This window comes from Vanellus vanellus (assembly GCF_965231255.1).
Source record: "Vanellus vanellus genome assembly, chromosome: 11".
NCBI classification, from domain to species: Eukaryota; Metazoa; Chordata; class Aves; order Charadriiformes; family Charadriidae; genus Vanellus; species Vanellus vanellus.
Window position 1 is genome coordinate 25194352 of NC_138916.1, and position 20477 is coordinate 25214828.

Below are 20477 nucleotides of genomic sequence, written 5' to 3' on the forward strand. Positions count from 1 at the left end.
GCATCTTCCTTTCTCAACATCACAGCAGGTTTACTTCAGTGGGGGCTTGCTTTAGCTGCGGTTCCCTTACCAGGCTTTGCTTCACCCCAGAGCGCTGAACTCGGCCCTGCTGCAGGCTGGGTGCAGCGCAGGGGGGCTCTCGGGGGGGAGCTGCGGGGCTGGCGTCCTTGGGAGGGACCCGTAGGGCAGTTCACAGGCAGCAGCCTCACTGGGCGTCCTCCTGGAGCCCTGCTGGCAGGGAGTGCCTGAGCACACCTTATGTGCAAGGAGGTGAGGTACGGTCAGCCAAAACCCCCTTCCCTGCCATCGAGGAAGGGGCTGGCTTGTCCTACCCCCAGGGCCTGCTCCGTGCCGTCCGGCGCTGTGCTGCTCTGCTCCAGTGGAGGACAGCGAGCCGACAGCTTCAGCTGTAGGAGCAGCCCAGGGCACGGCTCGGGGGTCCTGTTCGCAGCTCTGTTAACGAAGCTCTGTATTTATGTGTCTGTCTCTGGTTATGACTAATTTGCACCTTGTTATCACTACAGCCCCCACGTGCTGTTATTTATTCTCCAGGTTCTGCCCCCTTGTTTTATAACTCTGTATATATTGTTCATGAGAATAATAAATACATATATGTGTATATAGTCACTGCTCCCTGTGTGTCTGCGGGGTGACCCGGTGGGGCCTCACAGGGGGGGAGGGTCCGAGGGTCAGGCACGGCTCCAGAGGGGCCCTGTACGCAATGCAAAGCACCACCACAGCCCTTCTGGAAAAGCGGATGTAATACAGTTGTCAGCACTAAGAGTTGCTCTTTATTTGCAGTGGGTAAGGAAAGGGCAGGTTTAGGTTAACCATTGGGAAGCACTTTTTCCCTGTGAGGGGGGTGAGGCACTGGCACAGGTTGCCCAGAGGCTGTCGAGGCCCCATCCCTGGAGGTGTTGAAGGCCGGGCTGGATGTGGCCTTGGGCAACCTGGGCTGGTGGGAGGTGTCCCTGCCTATGGCGGGGGCTTGGAACTCGATGGTCTTCGAGGTCCTTTCCAACCTAAACCATTCCATGAACTCTTCCCTCGGGGTCGGGTACCAGCCCAGCTCCAGCGTGTGAGTTCAGCGCGCTGTGGGCTAAACCCGGCCCTGTCCTGCCATGGGGGGCTGCCTGCCCCCTCTCTGAGCACAGGGTGGTTGTGTCTTCCTCACCGCAGGCGGCCGTGGTGGTGGGAGGCTTTGGGCCCCTCATGACTCCAGCACGCAGACGTAGGTGGTCCAGGGTCCGCACACCACTTCCTCCACCTGCAGCCCCTCCGCCACCAGGTACTCCACGCGGCGCGGCTGGTCGGAGCTGGCATTGTCCCCGTGTCCCAGCTGCCCGTATTTACCTGCGGACACCACAGTCATGCCACCATGTGGCCCTGGGGCCTCGGCCCTCGCAGGGCGATGCCTCCCAGGCGTTTGGGGGACTGGGAGGAAACACGAGAGCATCCCCATGCCAGGGACCCACGGCAGCGCTCTGCTATGAAACCACAGTGATAAAATAACTCATTACACAGGTAATAGCAGCTGAGGGTAATGAAGCAGAGAAAGAAAAGAGGTCCTGGGGGGTGTTGTACCGTCCCCGAGCAAAGGCATCACTTACCCCAGCCCCAGGTGTAGAGCTCCCCGCCTCCTGCAAACGGGACAGCACCCATCAGCCAGTGCCGGGGGCTGCCAGCCTCCGCTGGCCTCTGGCCTCTGCCCCACCGCGTCCCAGGGAGCCCCGGCCCCCGTCAGCCACCCCCACCCTGCTCCCGGGCAGCACCGAAAGCGGGGGTGCCACCCGCCGCCCCGCCGGCGAGAGCCGGGCACTCACGTGTGACGACGGCCGTGTGCCGGGACCCGCAGCTGACCTTGCTGACCTCCAGGTCCTGCGGCAGATCCAGCAACGCCGGGAACGCCTGGATGGAAATGAAGGCGGCATCCTCGGCGGCCGACGGCTCCTGGTGGGGCGTCAGCTCAGCGTCCCCTGGGGAAGATCCGACCCTCAGCCCCTGCGAGTGACCTGGTCCCACCAGTCCCGCACCGTGCCGCCGGGTCCCCGGCCTGACCAGCAGCACCCTCACCTGTACCCGTGTCCTGTGCCCGCTCTTCCGTCAGCGCTTTGGAGGGCAGCGCCAGCTGGCCGGACTCGTTCCAGCCCCACACGTAGAGGTCTCCTGACTCTGCAGGGAGGGGGGAGCGCATCAGGGGTGTCCCTGGAGCAGAGCTCAGCGCTGAACCCCCAGTGGCGGCAGTGGCTGCATGCTGTGGCAGCACCAGCACCGACCGTGTGCGGCACAGCACCGTGCACCGGGCGCCCCCGGGACCAGGGACATGACATGGGACAACTGCAGCACGGGGATGGGTCCTGCCGGGGCTGTATGCCGCCGCTGGCCCCCCTGACCACCCACACCCAGCACAGCCCCTCACCGCTCACGCTGGCCGAATGCCACCCGCCGGCCGCCACCTCCTGCATAGGCACGCCAGCCAACGCCTCCACTAGCCGCGGCTGAAGCTCCGACTCCAGGGTCCCGTGGCCAAGCTGCCCATGCCTGCAGGGAGATGCACACGGACAGACAGACAGACATCTCTACTAGATGGCCAGAAGGTTGAAGGAGGTCATTCTCCCCCTCTGCTCTGCACTGGTGAGGCCACAACTGGAATACTGTGTCCAGTTTTGGACTCCCCAGTTCAAGAGGGACAGCGAACTGCTGGAGAGGGTCCAGCGAAGGGCAACTAAGATGATGGAGGGATCGGAGCATCTCCTGTATGAGGAAAGGCTGAGAGCGCTGGGACTCTTTAGCCTGGAGAAGAGAGGGCTGAGGGGAGACCTTACTATGGCGTACAAGTATCTAAAGGGTGGGCTGAAGGAGGATGGAGCCAGGCTCTTTTCAGTGGTTCCCAGGGACAGGACGGGGGGGAACGGGCACAAGTTGGAACACGGGAAGTTCCGTTCAAATACACGGAAACACTTCTTTACGGTTCGGGTGGCAGAGCACGGGCACAGGCTGCCCAGGGAGGGGGGGAGTCCCCTTCTCTGGAGGTTTTCAAGACCCGCCTGGATGCAGTCCTGAGGGATGTGCTCCGGGCACTCCTGCTTTGGCGGGGGAGTGGGGCTGGATGGTCTCTAGAGGTCCCTTCCAGCTCTGAAACTCCGTGATCTCCCACACCCCACACCCCACTGCCCTCCAGCCCTCGCCCCTCCTGCCTGATGCTGCCCGTGCTGCTGCTGCCACTACCACCCCATCACCCCGCACCGGGGCCGTGTCCCAAATGCGGGGGGTGCAGTGGGGGCGCAGGGCCCAGGCTCGGCGGGGGGGAGGATGGTGCCCCTGCGCCCTGGTGCCAGGCCGCGGGGGGTCTCGGTGGCCCCGGTGCGCAGCGGGCCAGGCGGGCAGGTTGCGGCATGCAAGGCTGCAATTCGGTAGCAGCTGCACAACGTGTGAGATGGGAGTCTGTGCTGTCACGCAATCACGGGGAGTGACACAACGCCAAATTAATAACCCTGTTGACGGGTTAATCCATTGATCAGCTAATTGATTGCTGAGCTTACGTGGGGCCAGCAATCAGCAGCGTGGTGTCAGCAATCAGTTTGGCCCCTAGCCCGAAAGCCAAAGGAGGGGATTGCACGAGGGGACAAGTTGGGGCTCATTGGGGGGTGGCACCATCCGACACACCGAGTGTTTCCCTTGGCGGGCACGCACAGGAGGGTAAGGCCCATGGGACCCTGATATGGGAAGTAACATCCAGTCAGAGATTGCAACATGGCGAAGAGTTTAGCAAGACACCGAAACCCTGTCACAAGTGAGAACTGTATAGATAAGAGGCTCCTGAATGATGACACTGCACTGGTCATTATGACCTTATTATGGCGTACAAGTATCTAAAGGGTGGGCTGAAGGAGGATGGAGCCAGGCTCTTTTCAACGATTCCAAGTGACAGGACGAGGGGCAATGGGCACAAGTTAGAACACAGGAAGTTCCATTCAAATACACGGAAACACTTCTTTACGGTTCAGTTCGGGTGACAGAGCACTGGCACAGGCTGCCCAGGGAGGGTGTGGAGTCCCCTTCCCTGGAGATTTTCAAGACCCACCTGGATGCAGTCCTGAGGGATGTGCTCTAGGCAATCCTGCTCTAGCAGGGGAGTTGGACTAGATGATCTCTAGAGCTCCCTTCCAACTCTGATAATTCTGTGATTCTGTGACACTGGGGCAGCCCGACCTTAGAAGCAGCAGAGGAGCCATCCAGAGCCATCAAGATAACGGGACGGCTTTCCAAGGCCTTATTGCCTGAGAGCAGTAACCATCTGGTGAGAACCAGTCTCGCGGCTCAGAGCTCAGCCAGATCAGCAAAGGTTAAAAGTACACTGTGAGGAAGACTGTGAGCCTTCCTCCAGAAGACCCCGGCCCACGACCACCAGATGGCAATGCGCATGTGGCAAAAGGAGAGTTAGGATAACTAGTTTCCGGAGATAATTACCATAGTGGTGCCTATTCCCAGCCTACACTAATGAACACGTACATACGCCTTTGCATCAGGACTGAACGTTTGCTTCACGATACCATGAGCAAGTGGGGAGGAGCGATCCCCCTTGCCCCCAGCGCTGCAATAAACATACTGCTTTGTAACTCTCCCTGAGTTGGGGAGTTTGTTTCTGTGTGTCAACCCGGACACACACGCCGAGGTGCGCAAAATCCTCCCTGCGTGGGTGAGCTGTGCCGCTGCAGGTGCTGCAGCAGCGCCCAGAGCATCACCGGTCCCGGGGGGGTGGAGGGGCAGCCACGGCCCAGGAGACGGCGAAGGCTGGAGGGGGTAACACGCAGCTCCTGGCGCCATTCCGGCCAGCCGAGCCCGAGCTGAAGGAAAAACCCCACAGAGCTGTGGGGAAGAGCTGACCCCAGACAGAGGGAAAAGCTGAGCACGGGTGGGAGGGCGATGCCCCGCGCAGGGCAGTCGGCACGCAGCACTGGAACCCTGTCTGCCCAGTTACAGACTGGGGGTTGGTGGTGGGTGCATGGAACATAACACACCAGTCCTTTAATTGTCAAAGCTGTTGCAAAAGCAGAAGGAGTTGAAAGGGGCTGTAAAGGTAAAACAAACAGCTCAGCCGCACATAGCAGATGAGTCCTGGAGATCATCAAAGTGTCGGAGCAGGACGCCAAGAACTGCACTAATGCAACAACACTGGAGAGACTTTGCGCTTTCCTTCATGGAGACGACCACGGCGAGGAGATGCACCCAGTGGGGCCAGTTCCGGCTGGGAGCCGACGGGCAGGGAAGGGTTTGCAGCAGCGGGGAACCCACAGGCTGTGGCAAGACAGGAGCTAGGAAGGCTGGAGCAGGGCCAGTGCTGTGAGAGATGGAACTCGGGGATTGTTTTGCTGCAGCCATTTTGTGTGTCGACGACACGAGCAGGGCTACGAACAGCCATTTTGTGTGTCGACAGCACAAGCAGAGCTGTGTAACTTAGAAAAACAACTCCTTAGAATTCATAGAATCATAGAATTGCTGAGGTTGGAAGGGACCTTTAAGATCATCAAGTCCCACCATTACCCTACCCTGACAAAAACCACTTCTAAACCATGTCCCCAGGTACCACATCTACCCTTTTTTTAAACGCCTCCGGGGATGGTGAATCCACCCCCTCCCTGGACAGCCTATTCCAATGTTTAATAACTCTTTCAGTGAAAAAGTGTTCCCTAATATTCAATCTAACCCTCCCCTGACATAACTTAAACCCATTTCCTCTCGTCCTATCACTTGGCACCAGGGAGAAGAGGTCACCCCCACCTCTCTACCCCCTCCTTTCAGGTAGTTGTAGAGAGTGATAAGGTCTCCCCTCAGCCTCCTCTTCTCCAGGCTGAACACCCCCAGGTCCCTCAGTCGTTCCTCATAAGATTTGTCCTCCAGACCCCTCACCAGTTTTGTAGCCCTTCTCTGGACACACTCCACCACCTCAATGTCCTTCTTGTACTGAGGGACCCAAAACTGAACGCAGTACTCATTATAAAAGTGGTGCAAAGGAGAAAACGATGAATCGAGTTTGTGATAGGCTAACCGGTCGTGAAAGAATGTGCGCCCCAAAGTACCAAACCAATGGGAAAAGGGGACAGGACATAAATACCCAAAGTTTTGTAATTAGGTGTGCTCTTTTTGAGATGCCCCCGACTCAGCTGACTCGTTCATTGTGATCCTGAATAAACTTTTATCTTTGATTCAGAGACTTTGTCTTCTCTATATTTTTATCCGTGAGCGAGTGTTTCTCACAGTACTTAAGAACCAGCCACTATGCAGAAGAGGGACATGGCATTGGGATGTGTTAGAGGATTCTCAGCCTTCTCAAATAACCAAAGCTTAATATTAGTTTTCTTCCAAAAAGTTAATCCTAAAATACATGCTCACAACTGTAGAAACCTTTCCTCTGAAGGAACTGCAAGAAGGACAAGCTAGTGGCAGTGTCTGCACGTGTAACAATTGCTGATGTAAACTTAGTTTTATGTTTGCTATTGGGACCAGCTGGCTGAGCCCCCGGCCAGCAGTGAACAGGGAATGGGGACCAGAACGCTCCTGAGCCCGTCAGAAACGCCGAGGGAGGGCGATGGGCCAGTTCCCACGGCTCCGCTGACTACGGCCGACAGCCTTCGGTGCTTTTGTCTTCTGTAAGTGGCAAAGAGGCCCAGGTAACCCCTTCCACCCTACGGATACTAACAACTAATAGTTACTGTGGTCAGGACTGATTGCGCACCGACAGCCCGACCCAGTGCCCGTCTGCGGCGCTGGGGATGAGCGGCCACAGCCCCATGGCTTTACCCAGCATGGGGGGATCACAGTGCGACAAGACCCAGCGGCGCCTCAGCTGCGCCCAGGACCGAGCCCTGCAGTAATGGGGCTTTAGAGGCCCACAGCCTCCAGCGCATCGTTGCAGCTGCGGGAGCAAGAGGTCGTATCGCCTCGTGCAGTGGCCCCGGGGAGGGGTTAGCCGATGGCTCTGGACAGGACAGGAACCCGGAGCAGCCACAGCTGCGGAAGCAGCAACACTGCGTATGAGCGACACAGACGGCAGCACCAGTAGGAACCGGCAAAGCCGTAACCACACCTCGGCCTCGGAGCCACAGGAGAAGCAGGAATCCTTTGGCAGACAGCAGAACTCAGATGACCCAGAGGAGGGACAACCCAGAGCTGCGCCCTCAGCCCTCTTCTGGGAAAGCGTTACGGACGTGGGGCAGCACGCGCAAAAGCAATTGCCAAACAGAAAGCACTTTTAAGAGATTAAACTGAACGACGCCTCCGGCTGTTTATTGCACCCAAGTGCAACTGCTGGCAAGTGCAACAGGGGTTGGACGCTTTTCCCAAGGGGTTTACGCCTCCTGCGGGGCTGCAGCAGAGGGATCTCGCACTGAAGCATTAACAGAGGGATGGTACCGCCCTCCATCTCCAAAACACAGAGATCTTTGATGGCAGGTGGGTGCTTTTGTGACACATTACCGAGGAGCAGGAACAGAGGGAGCTGAACCTTGCACTGACTTGAAGCAGCCGGGTGAAGAACGAGGCAGGGCGCGGATGTGGCACCCGGCCATTACTCGCCCATGGGAACCTAAGCCGGGGACCGGCCGGCCTGAGAGGGTGAAACATCTCGACATCACCCAGAGCGAACCCAAGAGACCGGAGGGCTGACAGGCCCAGCGAGTGTGTTAGAGAATAAAAACCTTTAACTGTGGGCTTGGGGTGGATCAGCAATTGTACATCACTGGTGTGACGGGTGTATGGGACAGTCCCCAAAACCTACAGCTGTGTTACACCTGATACCGCATCTTGCGGTTGTGTCAACAGTGCTGTAACAACAGCCCTTCATCATCCTGTACGTATAGTGCCGGGTTCCATAGGAGCAGCACTGCACGACCAGGAGGGTTACATGCCTGGGCGTCCTAAAAACTGCATCGGGCTCAGCCAGAAGGGACTGCAGGGACGTCAGTGGTCACACAGAGAGACCCGAGTGTCCTTGGAGGTCACCCTGACGGGGCCACAAGCCAGAGGCCCGCAGGACCTGCAGCCCCAGCACCCACGGAGGAGACAGGGCTGCCTGAGGGCCTGCAGGCCAGTGAGGGGGGGACCCAGCAGGAACATGGGGGCATGGCGGGGCCAGCACACCCCAGAAGCCGTGACCCACACTGCCTGCACCGGGGGGCCATGCCGGTGCTCAGTGGGACCTGTCTTGGGTGAGCGACAGAACCCATCTGCACAGGGGTGAACATCGTGCAGTGGGGCACTGCAGGCACTCGGGGGGGCTGGGAGCGCCCTCCGAGGACAGCGCACCAGGTACATCAGCAGTGACGTAGGAGACTGAGATTGCTTAGTGATAGCATGAGAAATGCCAAATTTGGGTACGAGTGGCAGAACTGGGACCAACAGGGAACAGCATGGGGGACGACCCGCTGGCCCCTCCATCGCAGCGTGGGCACGGGAGAACCGAGCTGAGCCAGACTGGCATCCTAACACCAAGTGATGCCAGAAGGAAGGAGGGATGGACTTGCACCCCAACATCTCTGTGCCTGCTGCACCCCCTTCCCCTTCCCTGAGCCCCCACAGCCCCCCGTGCACCCCCGTGCCTAGCGCCAAGCAGTGTGGCAAGGTGAGGAGGGACTGACTCGCTCCCACACGCCGGGCAGCGCAGGACACGGAGAAAGGGCTGCAACTTGACAGCCGTTGTATGTAACCAAGATTACTTAAGAGTTATTAACTGTAGGTCAATAATTATGCGCAACAGCATATAAGAACAACAGGATCATGAAGTAACGAGTGGTGTGCTTACTGGTCAGTTTACTGGTCATGTTATCACTTTATTATTTTACTGTGTTGACCAATCATCACTACAGAGACTTGAACCAGTTTGCCTTAAGCCTGCAAACTAGCAGGGGGGGCTCAGACCTTGAGGTGACCCCCCACCCCGACTTCCTCTCATTTGCATTCCCTGCAGTCCCTCCTGTATCCCCCCCATCCTCCCCACCATCCTTTTTGCACGCCCTATCGTTCTTTCTTCATCCCCCTCCACCCCCGGCATCACCGGTCCCCACATCACCTCCCGCCCCCTCGTGTCCTTAATCCCACACCCACCTGCCGCAGCCCCCCCTTCCCCTGCACCCCCATATCCCCCCCCATCCCCTTCAGTCATACACCCCCTATTGCCTCCCCGCACCCCTCCTGCACACCCCACCCTGTCCCGTTCACCCTTTCCGCGGGGCGGGTACCCCGTGTCCGCACCCTCCTGCCCCCCCCGGCCCCGTTACCCCCCCCTCCCACGCCGCCCCCCCCCCGGGCTCACCTGCCGCCGCCCCACGCGTGGACCTCCCCGGCGGCGCCCAGCGCCAGGACGTGTTCGTGGCCCAGGACGAGCCGTCGGGCGCGCACCCCCGCGGGCAGCGCGGCGAAGAAGGGGGGCCGCGGGACGGCGAAGCCGCCGCCGGGCAGCAGCGGCAGCGGCGGGGGGCGGCGGGGCGCCGGCGGCAGGTCCCGGTTCCAGACGGGAGCGCCCCGCAGCTCCCCCCGCAGCGCCGCCGCCCGCGGCCAGGCCCGCACCCCCCCCGGGCCCCGCAGCACCAGGTGCGTCTCCGACGGCAGCGCCTCGGCCCAGCCCGGCAGCCGCCGCCGCAGCGCCCCGCTCCGCACCTCCAGCCCCGCGCCTGCCGCAGCGCCGCCGTCAGCGCCCGGCGGGGGGGACCGGGGGGACGGACGGGGACATCCCGGGGGGACCGCACCACTTGGGGGGAAAAGCATCCCCGGGGATGGGGACATCCCGGGGGGAGGGGCGGGACGACATCCCGGGAGGACCAGCACTGGGGAGGTGGGGGGGACCGGAACAAGGAAGGGGGACGGGGACAGCCCGGGGGGACCGGCGCCGCTGGGGGGAAGAGCATCCCCGGGGATTGGGACATCCCGGGGGGACCGCACCTCTGGGGGGGAAAGAGCATCCCCGGGGATGGGGACAGCCCGGGGGGAGCGGCACTGGGGAGGTGGGGGGGACCGGGACGGGGAAGGGGGACAGGGACAGCCCGGGGGGACCGGCGCCGCTGGGGGGGGGAGAACGGGGACGGACGGATGGGACGGGGACACCCGGGGGACCGGCTTCGCAGGAACACACACACACAGGTCCCGTGGGGAGCGCGGGGGGGGCTCCGTCCTGAGGATGCGGCATCGGGGGAACCGGCACCGCGGGAAGGGGGAGGACATCTCGGGGGAAGCGGCGCTGTCGGGGCGGGGGGGGGGTGTCCATCCCGGGGGTCCGGGGCAGAGGCGGAGTGCGGGGCGATGGGGGCCCGGGAGGGCGCGGGGGGGACAGCGGGCACCGACCGGCGCTCACCTGTCTCCACCACCACGTAGCTCCAGGCGGGCCAGAGGCGGCGGATCCCCGCGGGGCCCGGCTCCAGCCGCCGCGGCCCCGGGCCCGGCCCCGGCTCCCCCGCCGCCTCCTCGGTGCTGAAGCCGAAGAGGATCCAGGCGCGGCGCGGAGCCGCCATGGCGGCGGGCGGGCGGGAGGGGCGGCCCCGGCGGGAGGGGCCTACACCGGGCGGGAGGGAGGGGGCGGACCGACGGACAGACAGACAGACAGACACCGGGTCGTGGTCCAAGAGCAGCTTTAGTGCGGTGACACCGGGCGGGCCCGCCGCCGTACCGGGCCCTGGGCCGGCCCTCCCGGTTAAGGCAGACAGTGGCAGAGGCAGCGGCGAGCCCCGTCCTCCCCCTGGCCCCGGGGCACCGGGCAGGTGCCGCCGAGCCCAGACGTAGCCCCTGGGGCCGCAGCGTGTCTGTTAGCCCCTGCGGGCAGCCGTGGCCCCGTCCAGGGACGGCCATGGCAGAGCAGCGAGTGTGTGCCAGCACGGCGCAGCATGTGCGCGCAGCCCCCAGCCGCGTCCTCACTCCTGGCCGGGGCTGGGCTTGATGAGGCCGTAAGCCACCGCCTGCGCCAGGCTCTCCTTGGCGGCCTGGGCCACGCGTGGCTTGTCCTTGTCCTTGGCGAGCACTGAGAGGATCTCCAGCATCTCGCTGGCGATGAGCTGCTCGGCCACCTCCCGCTCAGCTGCCATCATGTTCATCACCACCACGGCCCCGCGGTGCTGCAGCTCCACACTGGGGCTCAGCAGCAGCGCCTGCAGGATCTCCAGCCAGTGCACCGTCTGCAGGGGGAGCAGGGGCGCCCTTAGCACTGCCCCCCATGTGAGGGGGGCCAGATCCCCCAGCCCTGATGGCCCCTGACACCCCCAACCCTGGCTCAGAGTCAGGCTGAGGTCAGGACAGGTTGATCCATCACTCAAGGCCAGCACCAGGACGCAGCACCAGAACACCACAGATGCTGTCCCAGGGGGTCCCGTGTGCCCCTCCATCCCACGGCTGGGCACTCACCACCTGGGGGATCCGCTTGCAGATGGGGGGGTGCAGGGCAGTCAGCATGGCCAGGGTCCCTGAGGCTGCCCGCCGCAGCTTCTCATCCTCCTCCCCGCTGTACAGGACCATCAGCTTCAGCCGGTCACTGCCCTCGGCCAGGAACAGCTCCTGCACCTGCAGAGGAGGAGGCGATCAGGTTGGGGGGGCGGGTTGGGGGGCTGGGAGCCCAGCGCAGACACACAGCCTGCCCTGGCTCAGCCCTCACCTCCTTGCTCATGGCCATGTTGCACATGCATTCCGTTGCAGCCAGCCGGATCAGCTCGTGCTCCTCAAACATGTACCCCTCGATCATGGGCACAGCCTTCTCCTTCAGGATCTTCTGCCTGCGGCAGGGTGTGTGTCAGCACTCCCTGCCCAGGGCAGCACACCTCCAGGCCAGACAGGGACAGGACAGGCCCCCTCTCTCCCCCCTGCCCAGTCCAGCTCCACGCTGGCCCCACCGCCCTTACCGCAGCCTCTCGCTGATGCCAGCCAGGTTAGTTAACGCCATCAGCCCCTCAAAGTTCTCCAGGCCTGTGCGCTGAAGGTGCAGAAGGCTTACCAGGGGCCGGACCACCTCGTAGATCTGTGCAGACAGCGGGGCAGGGCTCAAACCCTGAGCGTGGGGCAGGGACCCTGCACCTTGTGGAGCAGGGGGTGCAGGGAGCCCTGAGCCCAGCCTAAAGGCAGAGCTGCTCCCATGGTCAGGCCTCGGCCATCAGGCCCTTGTGGGGAACACCAGGGGTCTTGCCACCTCCCGCTCCCCATGGAAGGGCAAAGTCATGTGGCGGGGGGGGACACATGGGACGACAAGTCTGTGCCCACTGTTGCTCCTGCACAGCCCAAACCGCTCACGCACGGCCCCAGACCCTTCCCCCCAGCCCACAGCACCGACACTCACCCTCTCCCCAGGGAACGCCATCTCCGGGTTGGAGGTGATGGTGATCTTTGCCAGGGCCTGAGCTGCCTTGGTCTGCCCCACCTCGGTGCCCTCCAGGGACAGCGGGATGAGAGCCTGCAGGCAGAGACACAGCAGCCAGTCCTGCCGCCAGGTCACAGCAGCGCCAGCGTCCCCAAGCCTCGTGTACGAGAGAGCCGGTGTGGTCCCCTGCCAAACCGCAGCCACCCCCCGCAGAGCCCCAGCCCTCCCCACAGCCCCACCACGTGGCACAAGCACAGGCACAGCGGGGCCTGTCCCCTCACCTTGCCTCCTCCCTGTGCAACCACGGCGCCCCGGTCCTCTGCCTCCTCCACCAGCGCCAGGAACACTCTAGGGACAAAGTGGGAGCAGCTGGAGCACCCAGACACCCACAGAGGGCCTAAGCTGCACCAGACTCCCAGACATCCCCTTCCTTCTCCTAGGCGTCTGCATTCACCGCAGGCACATAAGTTCACCGGGAGGACAGTGGCAGCCTCAGAACCCAGGTCCCTCCCTGCCACCCCCCGGCACGACCGCACCTGGAGATCAGCTCCCGGCAGGAGTTGGTGAGCGCCGGGTTCTCGCTCTTCACCATGCAGGCCAGAGCCGACACCACACCAGCCGTCAGCAGCTTCCGCACCCGGCGCTTCACGAAGTCTGGCTTGTCCTGTCCCAGAGGCAGGGTCACCGCTCGGCTTGGTGGCACCAGTCTGCCACCTGCTGCAAGGTCTCCCACCTCACCCCTGAAGGTCCCAAGGACACCCTGTCCCCACTTAGTACCCCAGGCTCTATCCCACCCACGCGTCCTCCTCCATGGCCAGGGCTCCCAGCAGGTCCTGAGAACAGCCGTGCCCTGCTCACCTTGGGGTGCTGTTCCGGAATGTGCTGCTTGGCATACTTGGCCAGCTCCAGCATCTGGGGGTCTGGCTCCTCGTGGTCGTAACTGTTTGTGCAGTTCACCAGTGTGGAGGCAACGGCGTAGAGTACACTCCTGTCCTCCGACTGCAGCAATAACAGGGCACCCATCATACCCACGATGGAGAGAAGAGGCTGGGACTCCAGCCCACCCAGCACCACTGGGCCCTTCCACACACCCCAGTGCTGCAGCGTGAGCCCCACAACCCCCTCCGGCATGCTTCCCCGCCCCAGCACGCACCTTGGCCAGGTGGAACATGGCCTGCATGGCTGCCTTGTCCTCCACAAACTCCTCCTTGACATCTGCGTCGAAGGTGAGGTAGGCCAGGCCCTCCACCGCCCAACGCCGCGTGCCCGCATCGATCGTCTCATTGCAGAGCCACCTGGGAGAGGGGCCCTGTGAGCCCAGACCGTGGGGCACCCTGCCCAGCTCCCCCCTGCCGCACACCCTGCAGCACTCACTTGCGGCACTGCTTGGCCAATTTCATGGTGGAGCCCTCCGCAAACTGCTTCATGCTGAAGTCGGTGCCGCCAGCAGATCCCAGCTTGCAGAGCCCCTGCAGCAGGGAGCAGAGCATCAGAGCAGGAATGGCCACGGTCACCCCGACGCGCCTCTGAGAGCCCCCCAGCAGGGAGGGGACAGCGCTGGGGCCCTGCAGCCACAGCCCACCCAGCACCAGCCCACCCAGCACCAGCCAAGGGCTCGGCCCAGCCACTCCTCCAGCCCCACCACGCTGCCGGCACGCTCACCACCAGCGCCCGGATGCGGATGCTGTCCCTCTCGCTGTGCTTGTAGATCTCCTTGAGCAGGCTGACGCCATTGGCGGTGATGAAGGAGGCGCGTTTGGCCTTGTCGGCGGCATGGATCAACGCCTCCACTGCTACCAGCTGGTGGGCCTCAGAGACAGAGGCGCAGAGCGACAGCACGCTGTCCATGATCCCCTCCAGCTCCAGCACCCTGTTCCCAGCATCTGAGGGGCCCTGCAGCAGGCACGACACTGTCTGGATGGCCCGCAGCTTCCCAGCCAGCTCGTGCCCCTCGAACCAGCTCCTGCAGGGGAAGACCACCAGGACAGATAAGGTTGATCCCACCCACCGCCTTCAGCCACACACAGCCCCATGTGCTGAGCCCCAGCACAGCAGGTCTCTGGCAGGTCTGCAGCCTGCTTCTATCACCAAGAACAAAAGGTCTGGGGACAGGGCGGCTGCTTCTTCTGAAGAAGGCTGCTACCTGTACGAGACTGAATCCCCTGCCTCTGCCCCCAGGGACGCCCGGGCTCACCTGACATAGTCCTCACACAAATGGTGGAAGTTCTCCCTCTCAGCATCACATTTCAGGTCATCATAAAGCTTGCTCAGCAGAACTGAGGCGCTCATCCGGCTGTTCTCTGTCACAGGCAGGCTGCCTAGGGTGCCACACACTGTACTTCCCACCTCCAGGATCTTCTTCAGGCCTAGGAGGATATGGAGGTCAAACACCCGTTGAAGAACAAAAGGAGTGCACGGTGGAACTAAGGTGCACAGCACTCCAAGGCAGAGGGGCATGATGCCCCTATGGGATGCTACAGGCTGTTCTGCTCACCCTGGTCAATCACCCAGAGGCTCATGCTGTTGTTGGTCTCCTTCGGCGACTTCCTGGGCACCACCTTGATGAGCAGGTTGAGAGCGTTGTCACGGCCATGCGCAGAGGCCCCTTCCAGAGCTAACAGCTCCAGGAGGTGCTTGATCAGCAGCTTCAGGTCCTTGGAGGAATCTTCCAGGAGAGACAGTGCCCAGCAGTCAGCGCCCTGAGCATAGGCCTCACCCCCACTGTGGTGAGGCTGGCAGGAGATGCTGCCATGACCAGGGGCTCCTGCCTCCCAGCTCAACCCCATGTTAACCCTGGACCAGAGCCCCAGCTCTGTGGCAGGGCACAGTGACAAGGCGGACAGCGGGAGAAGAACCCTCTGCAGCTCAGCACTTCCCCAGGGCGCTCTCCCCACCCCATGTCAGCCAGCTGGGGCCAAGGGCTCTCACCCAGCACCACCGCATCCTCCTTGCCACGGAAGTCCTTCTGCAGCCCCTCCTTCAGTGAATCAAACATCACGTGCAGAAGATTGCAGGCGGCCAGGGAAACCTGCTCGTGTTCCACACCCAGCACCGCCGAGAGTCGCGGGGCCCCCAGCTCCGCCAGGATGGCCATGGTCTGCAGGTACAAGCACAGCTACCTTGGCATTTCCCAGTGCATTATCAGGACACACTTGTCACAAGGATCTCACAAACTCAGGCCTGGCAGGTCAGAGCTCCTCTGCTCAGCAGGGCTGCAGCCAGCCACAGGCAGAGGTCAGCGACCCTCCCCTGCCTGACACCCTTCGCAGCCTCCCTGACATCGATTTCCCGTGGGCCGGGTGCTATCTCGCAGGACAGCCGGGCTACGGTGGGACCTACCCGGGAGCGGTGTCCAGAGCACAGCCCCACCAGGGTGCGCAGGGCCGCCAGCATCAGGTCAGCCTTGGCTGTGTCGAGCAGCTGCATCAGCAGCCTCACTCCATCGCTTTGGAAGATTTTCTCTGCTCCAGCCTCCTCTCGTGCCAGCACAATCAGGTTCTGCGCAGCCTGGGAAAGGAGAGTAGTGTTGGGATCACCTTGCCCACCAGAATGCAGCCCACCGTGCGCAGGGAACCTTCCCAGCAGGAGCCGGCTGGGCAGCCAGGGCAGCCGCTGGCACCTGCCTTCCGCCCAGTCTCTGGGGAGCACGTTCTGCTGGTGGGAAGCCTGGCCGCCCCAGGCAGCACCATTCAGCCAGCAGTGCTGGTCTGGGAGTACCATTCCCCCCCTCCTTGCCTCCCAGCCAAGCCACGTTGCCCTCTGCTCCCCAGAGCTCAGACCTTTTGCTTCTTGTCCGTATCCTTTTCTTCAGGATCCAGCAAGATCTGGAACATCTGCTCCACCTTTGAGTCCGTGCAGGACATGGTCTTCATCTGAGGCAGAGCAGAAAAAGCACCTCAGCCCTCACCGCCTCCCTCAGCCCACCACACCCATGGGGGGGGCCACAGCAGCAGCAGCCCTATGCACTGCCTCCCTGCTCACCTTCTCGTGCATGCTGCTCCCCAGGGCACGCAGGGCCTCCTGGAAGGCCTTGTTCTTGGGCTCCAGGCTCACGCACCGCTGCAGGTCACTGACAGCCTGGTCCAGGCGGCCCAACTTCTGCAGCGCCTGGCTCCGGCGGAACAGCGCCTTCATGTCCCGGCCATCAGCTTCAATGGCTGCGGATGAGCAGGAGGATCTATTGCCAGAGGCCCCGGACTGCTCCAGTCCGCCCAGATCGGCAGCACACAGAGGCCGGTCCCCTGCCAGCCACCACTGACAGTACCTTTAGATGCATCAGCCTCTGCCTTGGCGTAATCTTCCTGCAGAGAGAGACAGTCAGCGAGAGGGGAACAGCTGATGCGCTGCCCATGCAGGCCTCGCTCAGCCCAGCCCGCTGTGCGCAGAGGCGGCACTCGCCGCTCTCAGAAAGAGGAGCAGGGGAAGGATGTGGGGTTTGAGGATGGGAACAGTGTCTCTGAAGACAGTGAGCCAGCCCAGCAGGACATCTCGTCCTTCCCAGAACGCAACCCTCACAGGTCCCTGAGGAGCCCTAGGCCCCCCTTATACTTTTTGAGTGCTCCTGGTCCACCCCAGCCCCTGGAGCTCCTTGTATTCCCCCTTGCCTCAGAGATAGCTCCACGGCAGGAGATCGAAGACGCTTGTGACTGCCTGGGGAACAGCCCCAGAGCATACACACAGCAAAAAGAGACACAGACGGAAGCGTCCTGCCCAGGCCCTGACAGCCCACCAGGGACACGGGGCAGCACAGGACAGTGGGCAAGGCCAGGAGAAAAGGTGAGTGGAGGAAACACCTGACAGCGCCCTGCCCGGGGACAACGCAGGGCCTCCCAGCGCAGGCGCGCAGCTGGAGAAGGCGGCTGGGCCGGGGTGGCCACCAGCCGCGCAGCCCCAGCAGGCCGGGGCGGCCGGGCAGGTTCCCGCAGGCCCCGCGGTGACGCGGCCTCCCGGCTCTCACCAGCTTCAGGTAGCATGCGGCCCGGTTGCGGTGCAGCACGGCTCGCTCCGGCTCGGCGTCGCAGAGGCTCAGCGCCCGGGTGTATGCGGCGAGGGCCGCGGCGTGGTCCCCCGCCTGGAAGAGCGCGTTGCCCCGCTCCCGCAGCTGCCCCGCCGTCACCTGCCGACGGGCACCGGCTGAGACGGGCGCGCCGGGGGTGGTTCGGGCCCGTCCCTGACCCCCGCACGGGCGGCTGCCCCGGGGATGGGCCCGACCGGGGGCCCTGGGACGGCACTGCGGCTGCCCCGCCACGGGCGCTGCGCACCGGCACGGCACGGCACGGCACGGCACGGCACGGCACGGCACGGCACGGCACCGGCACCGGCACCGGCACCGGCACCGGCACCGGCCGCCAACGCTCCCGGCCCGGACCCGGCAGCCGCCCCCCCCAGCCCGGCCGCGGCCGCTCGCTCGCTCACCGCCTCCTCCATCGCGCCTCTCTCGCCGCGCCCGTGACGTCACCGCCCATCGCCCCGGGAACCCCGACGCCACCGCCCGTGTCACGTGAGGGGGGCGGGGCGGAAGGGGCCCTGCAGCGCCGCCACGCGCCCCGGCGGGGCCGGTACCGGCCACTTGCGACCTCGTGTGCGCGCGTCCCCGTGTGTCGTCCCCGTGTGACACCCCCCACCCCCCCGTGCCCCGCTGCACCCCCACGCAGGGACAACCCCCCGCCCCCCCGCCCCCCCCCCCGCCCGCTGCCCCCCCTCAGCACACCCGGCCGGGGGGCGTCGGGCCGGGGGCACCGGGGGGCAGCCGGGAGCGGGGCCGGGGCCCCGCCGGGTGGCGGCAGGGCGGGCACCAGGCGCGGGGCAGGAGGCGGCTGAGACGGCAGCGCCGGGTCCGGTAGAAGTGGATGAGGTCAACGGCCATGAGGAGGATGATGAAGAGCCCATAGAGCCCCACGAAGGGCAGCGCCAGCGGGTTCCTGCGGAGGGGGGGCACCTCAGGAGGGGGCAGCCATGGCCCCCACCGTACCCCCTGTGCTTTGGGCCCCAGGGGTGACACCACGCCAGGCCCCAGGGCCGTGCCCGGAGCCCCTGCCGCCCCCTCCCACCTCCCCCCAGCACCATGGCCACGCTGCAGCACAGCTCACCGGAGGAGACCCGGGCTGGCCAGGCTGGAGAGATTCACCCCGGTGAGGGCCTCCACCGCCAGCTGGGAGCAGCAGGACTTGAGGGCGAGCGGGCTGGGGCGGCAGCAGTAGCGGTGGCTGGCAGAGTCAGTCAGCCGTGGGCAGTAGAAGCCGGGGTGGTAGCGGCCATCAGGGCCGGTGTAGCCCTCGCAGAGATGCAGGTTCTGCACCGAGACTGCGGTGAGGAGTGGGCACTTGGTGAGCGCTGGGGCTCAGCCCCCGCTGCCGCAAAGCCCGTGAATGGGGCACACGCTCCTGCGTCAAGGGGAGTCGGGGTGCCGGCAGCTGGCGCAGTGCCAGTGGGATGGGCTGCCAGCTCCAGCGAGGTGGCCCTCGCAGGGACACTGCAGAGCGCAGCCTTCCCCAGCCCCAGCAGGGCTGGGCTGGGCTGGAAGCACCATGGCCCTGTGGGGCATCGCTGCCATGGCACAAAAGCCCCCAGCTCGTCCCTCGGGGTGGCTCAGGTTGCAGCTGGGCTCCAGCCCCACCGGCAGCACTGGCTGAGCACAGTCCCCACCCGGTGCTGCCTGCTGGTGGCCCAGGCCCCATGTGTGCCATGACCTCCAGCACTCACCATGGCCACAGCAAGGGCAAACACAGGCGAGGAGCGTGATGGCGGCAGAGGGGAGGGGAAAACCCCGATCTCCCTCCTCCCGTTCCCCATCACCCCACAGGCACAGCACTCCTCACCCCACAGATGTACTGCAGTGGGACCAGCCCCTGCACCACCATGCCTGCGCCACCATCCCCGATGCAGACGACTGCCACCCGGCCCAGACCCCCCAGCCTCCATCACAGGCCATCAGGGAGCAGCCCTCAAGGGACAAGGCCCCATCAAGGATGGGAAGGACGGGCTCAGGGAGCAGCAGGGGCAAGAGAAGTGCTGTACCTGTTCCGAGGAGGCCGGGGCACAGAGCCATAGCGAGGAGCAGCCGGAGCAGGAGCCCACCCAGCATCTTCCCTGGGCAGAGGCAGCTCTGGCTCTGGCGGAGGCAGAAACCACAGCCCCTCCTGCTCCCGCCTCCATTGCGGCCCATCAAGAGCCGCTTGGAGCCATTAGAGCCTCCTGCACTCGCTGCCCGCTCCACAGGGACCAGGGCGGGAGGCGGGAGCATCGCTAATGAGCTTCTCGGGGGCCAAGTGCCCCGAGAAGGACGGGAGGCACCTTCCCCACCCTGCAGTGGGCACCGGCCGCAGGGTCTGTGGGCCCTGGTTGGGCACCTGAGCCCACCTGGGGATCCCGGTGTCATGGGCGAGGGCCGCAGGCCAGGCTGGGGTGCAGGGCGAGCGCCTGGCCCTGGGGCTGTGGTGGGCAGGCTGTGCTGCAGCCCCTCAGCAGCCCAACCCCGGTGGCAGTGCACCCTGTGCCAGGAGCCTGGCCCCCCGCCAGCCACGCCATTAGCCAGGCTCCGGCGGAGCTGCCGGTGGCACGCTGTGCCAGCTCAGGTTCCCCGCTCCCCAGCACAGCCCCGCAGCGTGCTTGCAGCCCAGGCCTGAGGTCCTGCCCTGCCCTGTGCCAGGGCAGTGCGAGGGTCTGCGCCGCCAGGGCTGTTCCGTGCTGGCTCCACACACTCTGCCCATTCTCGGGGCTGTGGCAGGAAACCGAGACAGAGCTCAGCCAGCACCATATCCTCGCTGGCCCTCCCTGCGGCCCTCTCTGACAGCACCCCTTCCCAGTAATTAGCCCCAGTGGGGCCAAGGGAGCGCGGCAGCCCCTGTGATCCCCACAGCAACCAGAAGGATGCTCCTGGCGACACGGCTTCCCGCAGTCCCTGGGGCACTGCGGACCAGCCAGCCATGCTCCTCCTCGTGTGCTAGAGCATCGCCACCGGCTGAGGGCTTCACACCACTCCGTCTCAGCCTGCTCTGGACAGCTGGGCATGGCCGGCAGCGCCCCATGGCAGTACCCCACAGCAGTGCCCCATGACCGGGTGCACAGCAGCAGGGTCCAGCTCCCTCGGCAGCTGCAGGCGTTTCAGCACTGACAGCAGCCGGCACCCCCGGGCCCAGGAGGCTGCTGC

The 20477-nt window shown here is 64.1% G+C and overlaps 3 protein-coding genes across 3 annotated transcripts; all 3 read right to left on the reverse strand.

Annotated features, from left to right (window-relative positions):
* Positions 1–775: 775 nt before the first annotated feature.
* On the reverse strand, positions 776–10502 carry LOC309676546 (RCC1 domain-containing protein 1-like; the record flags this gene model as incomplete). The annotated part of the gene is made up of 7 exons (XM_082489108.1): positions 776–1353; positions 1611–1640; positions 1824–1976; positions 2074–2172; positions 2420–2541; positions 9311–9668; positions 10346–10502. The coding sequence occupies 7 exons, from the start codon at positions 10500–10502 to the stop codon at positions 1211–1213; spliced, it is 1062 nt and encodes a 353-aa protein (XP_082345234.1). The 3' UTR covers positions 776–1210.
* A 106-nt stretch (positions 10503–10608) lies between these two features.
* UNC45A (unc-45 myosin chaperone A) lies at positions 10609–16589 on the reverse strand. Its single transcript, XM_082489021.1, has 17 exons — positions 16310–16589; positions 16108–16200; positions 15668–15835; positions 15257–15425; positions 14823–14993; positions 14523–14694; positions 13991–14291; positions 13703–13797; positions 13482–13623; positions 13187–13327; positions 12865–12992; positions 12610–12676; positions 12308–12421; positions 11877–11992; positions 11633–11750; positions 11386–11541; positions 10609–11159 (listed from the first exon to the last, which is right to left on the reverse strand). The coding sequence occupies exons 1-17, from the start codon at positions 16460–16462 to the stop codon at positions 10899–10901; spliced, it is 2565 nt and encodes an 854-aa protein (XP_082345147.1). The 5' UTR covers positions 16463–16589; the 3' UTR covers positions 10609–10898.
* Positions 16590–18029: 1440 nt separating this feature from the next.
* On the reverse strand, positions 18030–19376 carry LOC309676122 (protein shisa-like-1; the record flags this gene model as incomplete). Its single annotated transcript, XM_082488603.1, has 3 exons — positions 18030–18249; positions 18418–18631; positions 19346–19376. The coding sequence occupies 3 exons, from the start codon at positions 19374–19376 to the stop codon at positions 18030–18032; spliced, it is 465 nt and encodes a 154-aa protein (XP_082344729.1).
* Positions 19377–20477: the final 1101 nt, after the last annotated feature.

Coding starts and splice junctions, on each gene's coding strand:
- UNC45A (XM_082489021.1), bottom strand. CDS start 16,462: ATGAAGGCGCTGTTCCGCCGGAGCCAGGCGCTGCAGAAGTTGGGCCGC. Junction 13,624..13,702: donor TTGGCCAAGCAGTGCCGCAA/GTGAGTGCTGCA, acceptor CCCCTCTCCCAG/GTGGCTCTGCAATGAGACGA. Junction 11,542..11,632: donor ACATGGCCATGAGCAAGGAG/GTGAGGGCTGAG, acceptor CCTCCTCTGCAG/GTGCAGGAGCTGTTCCTGGC.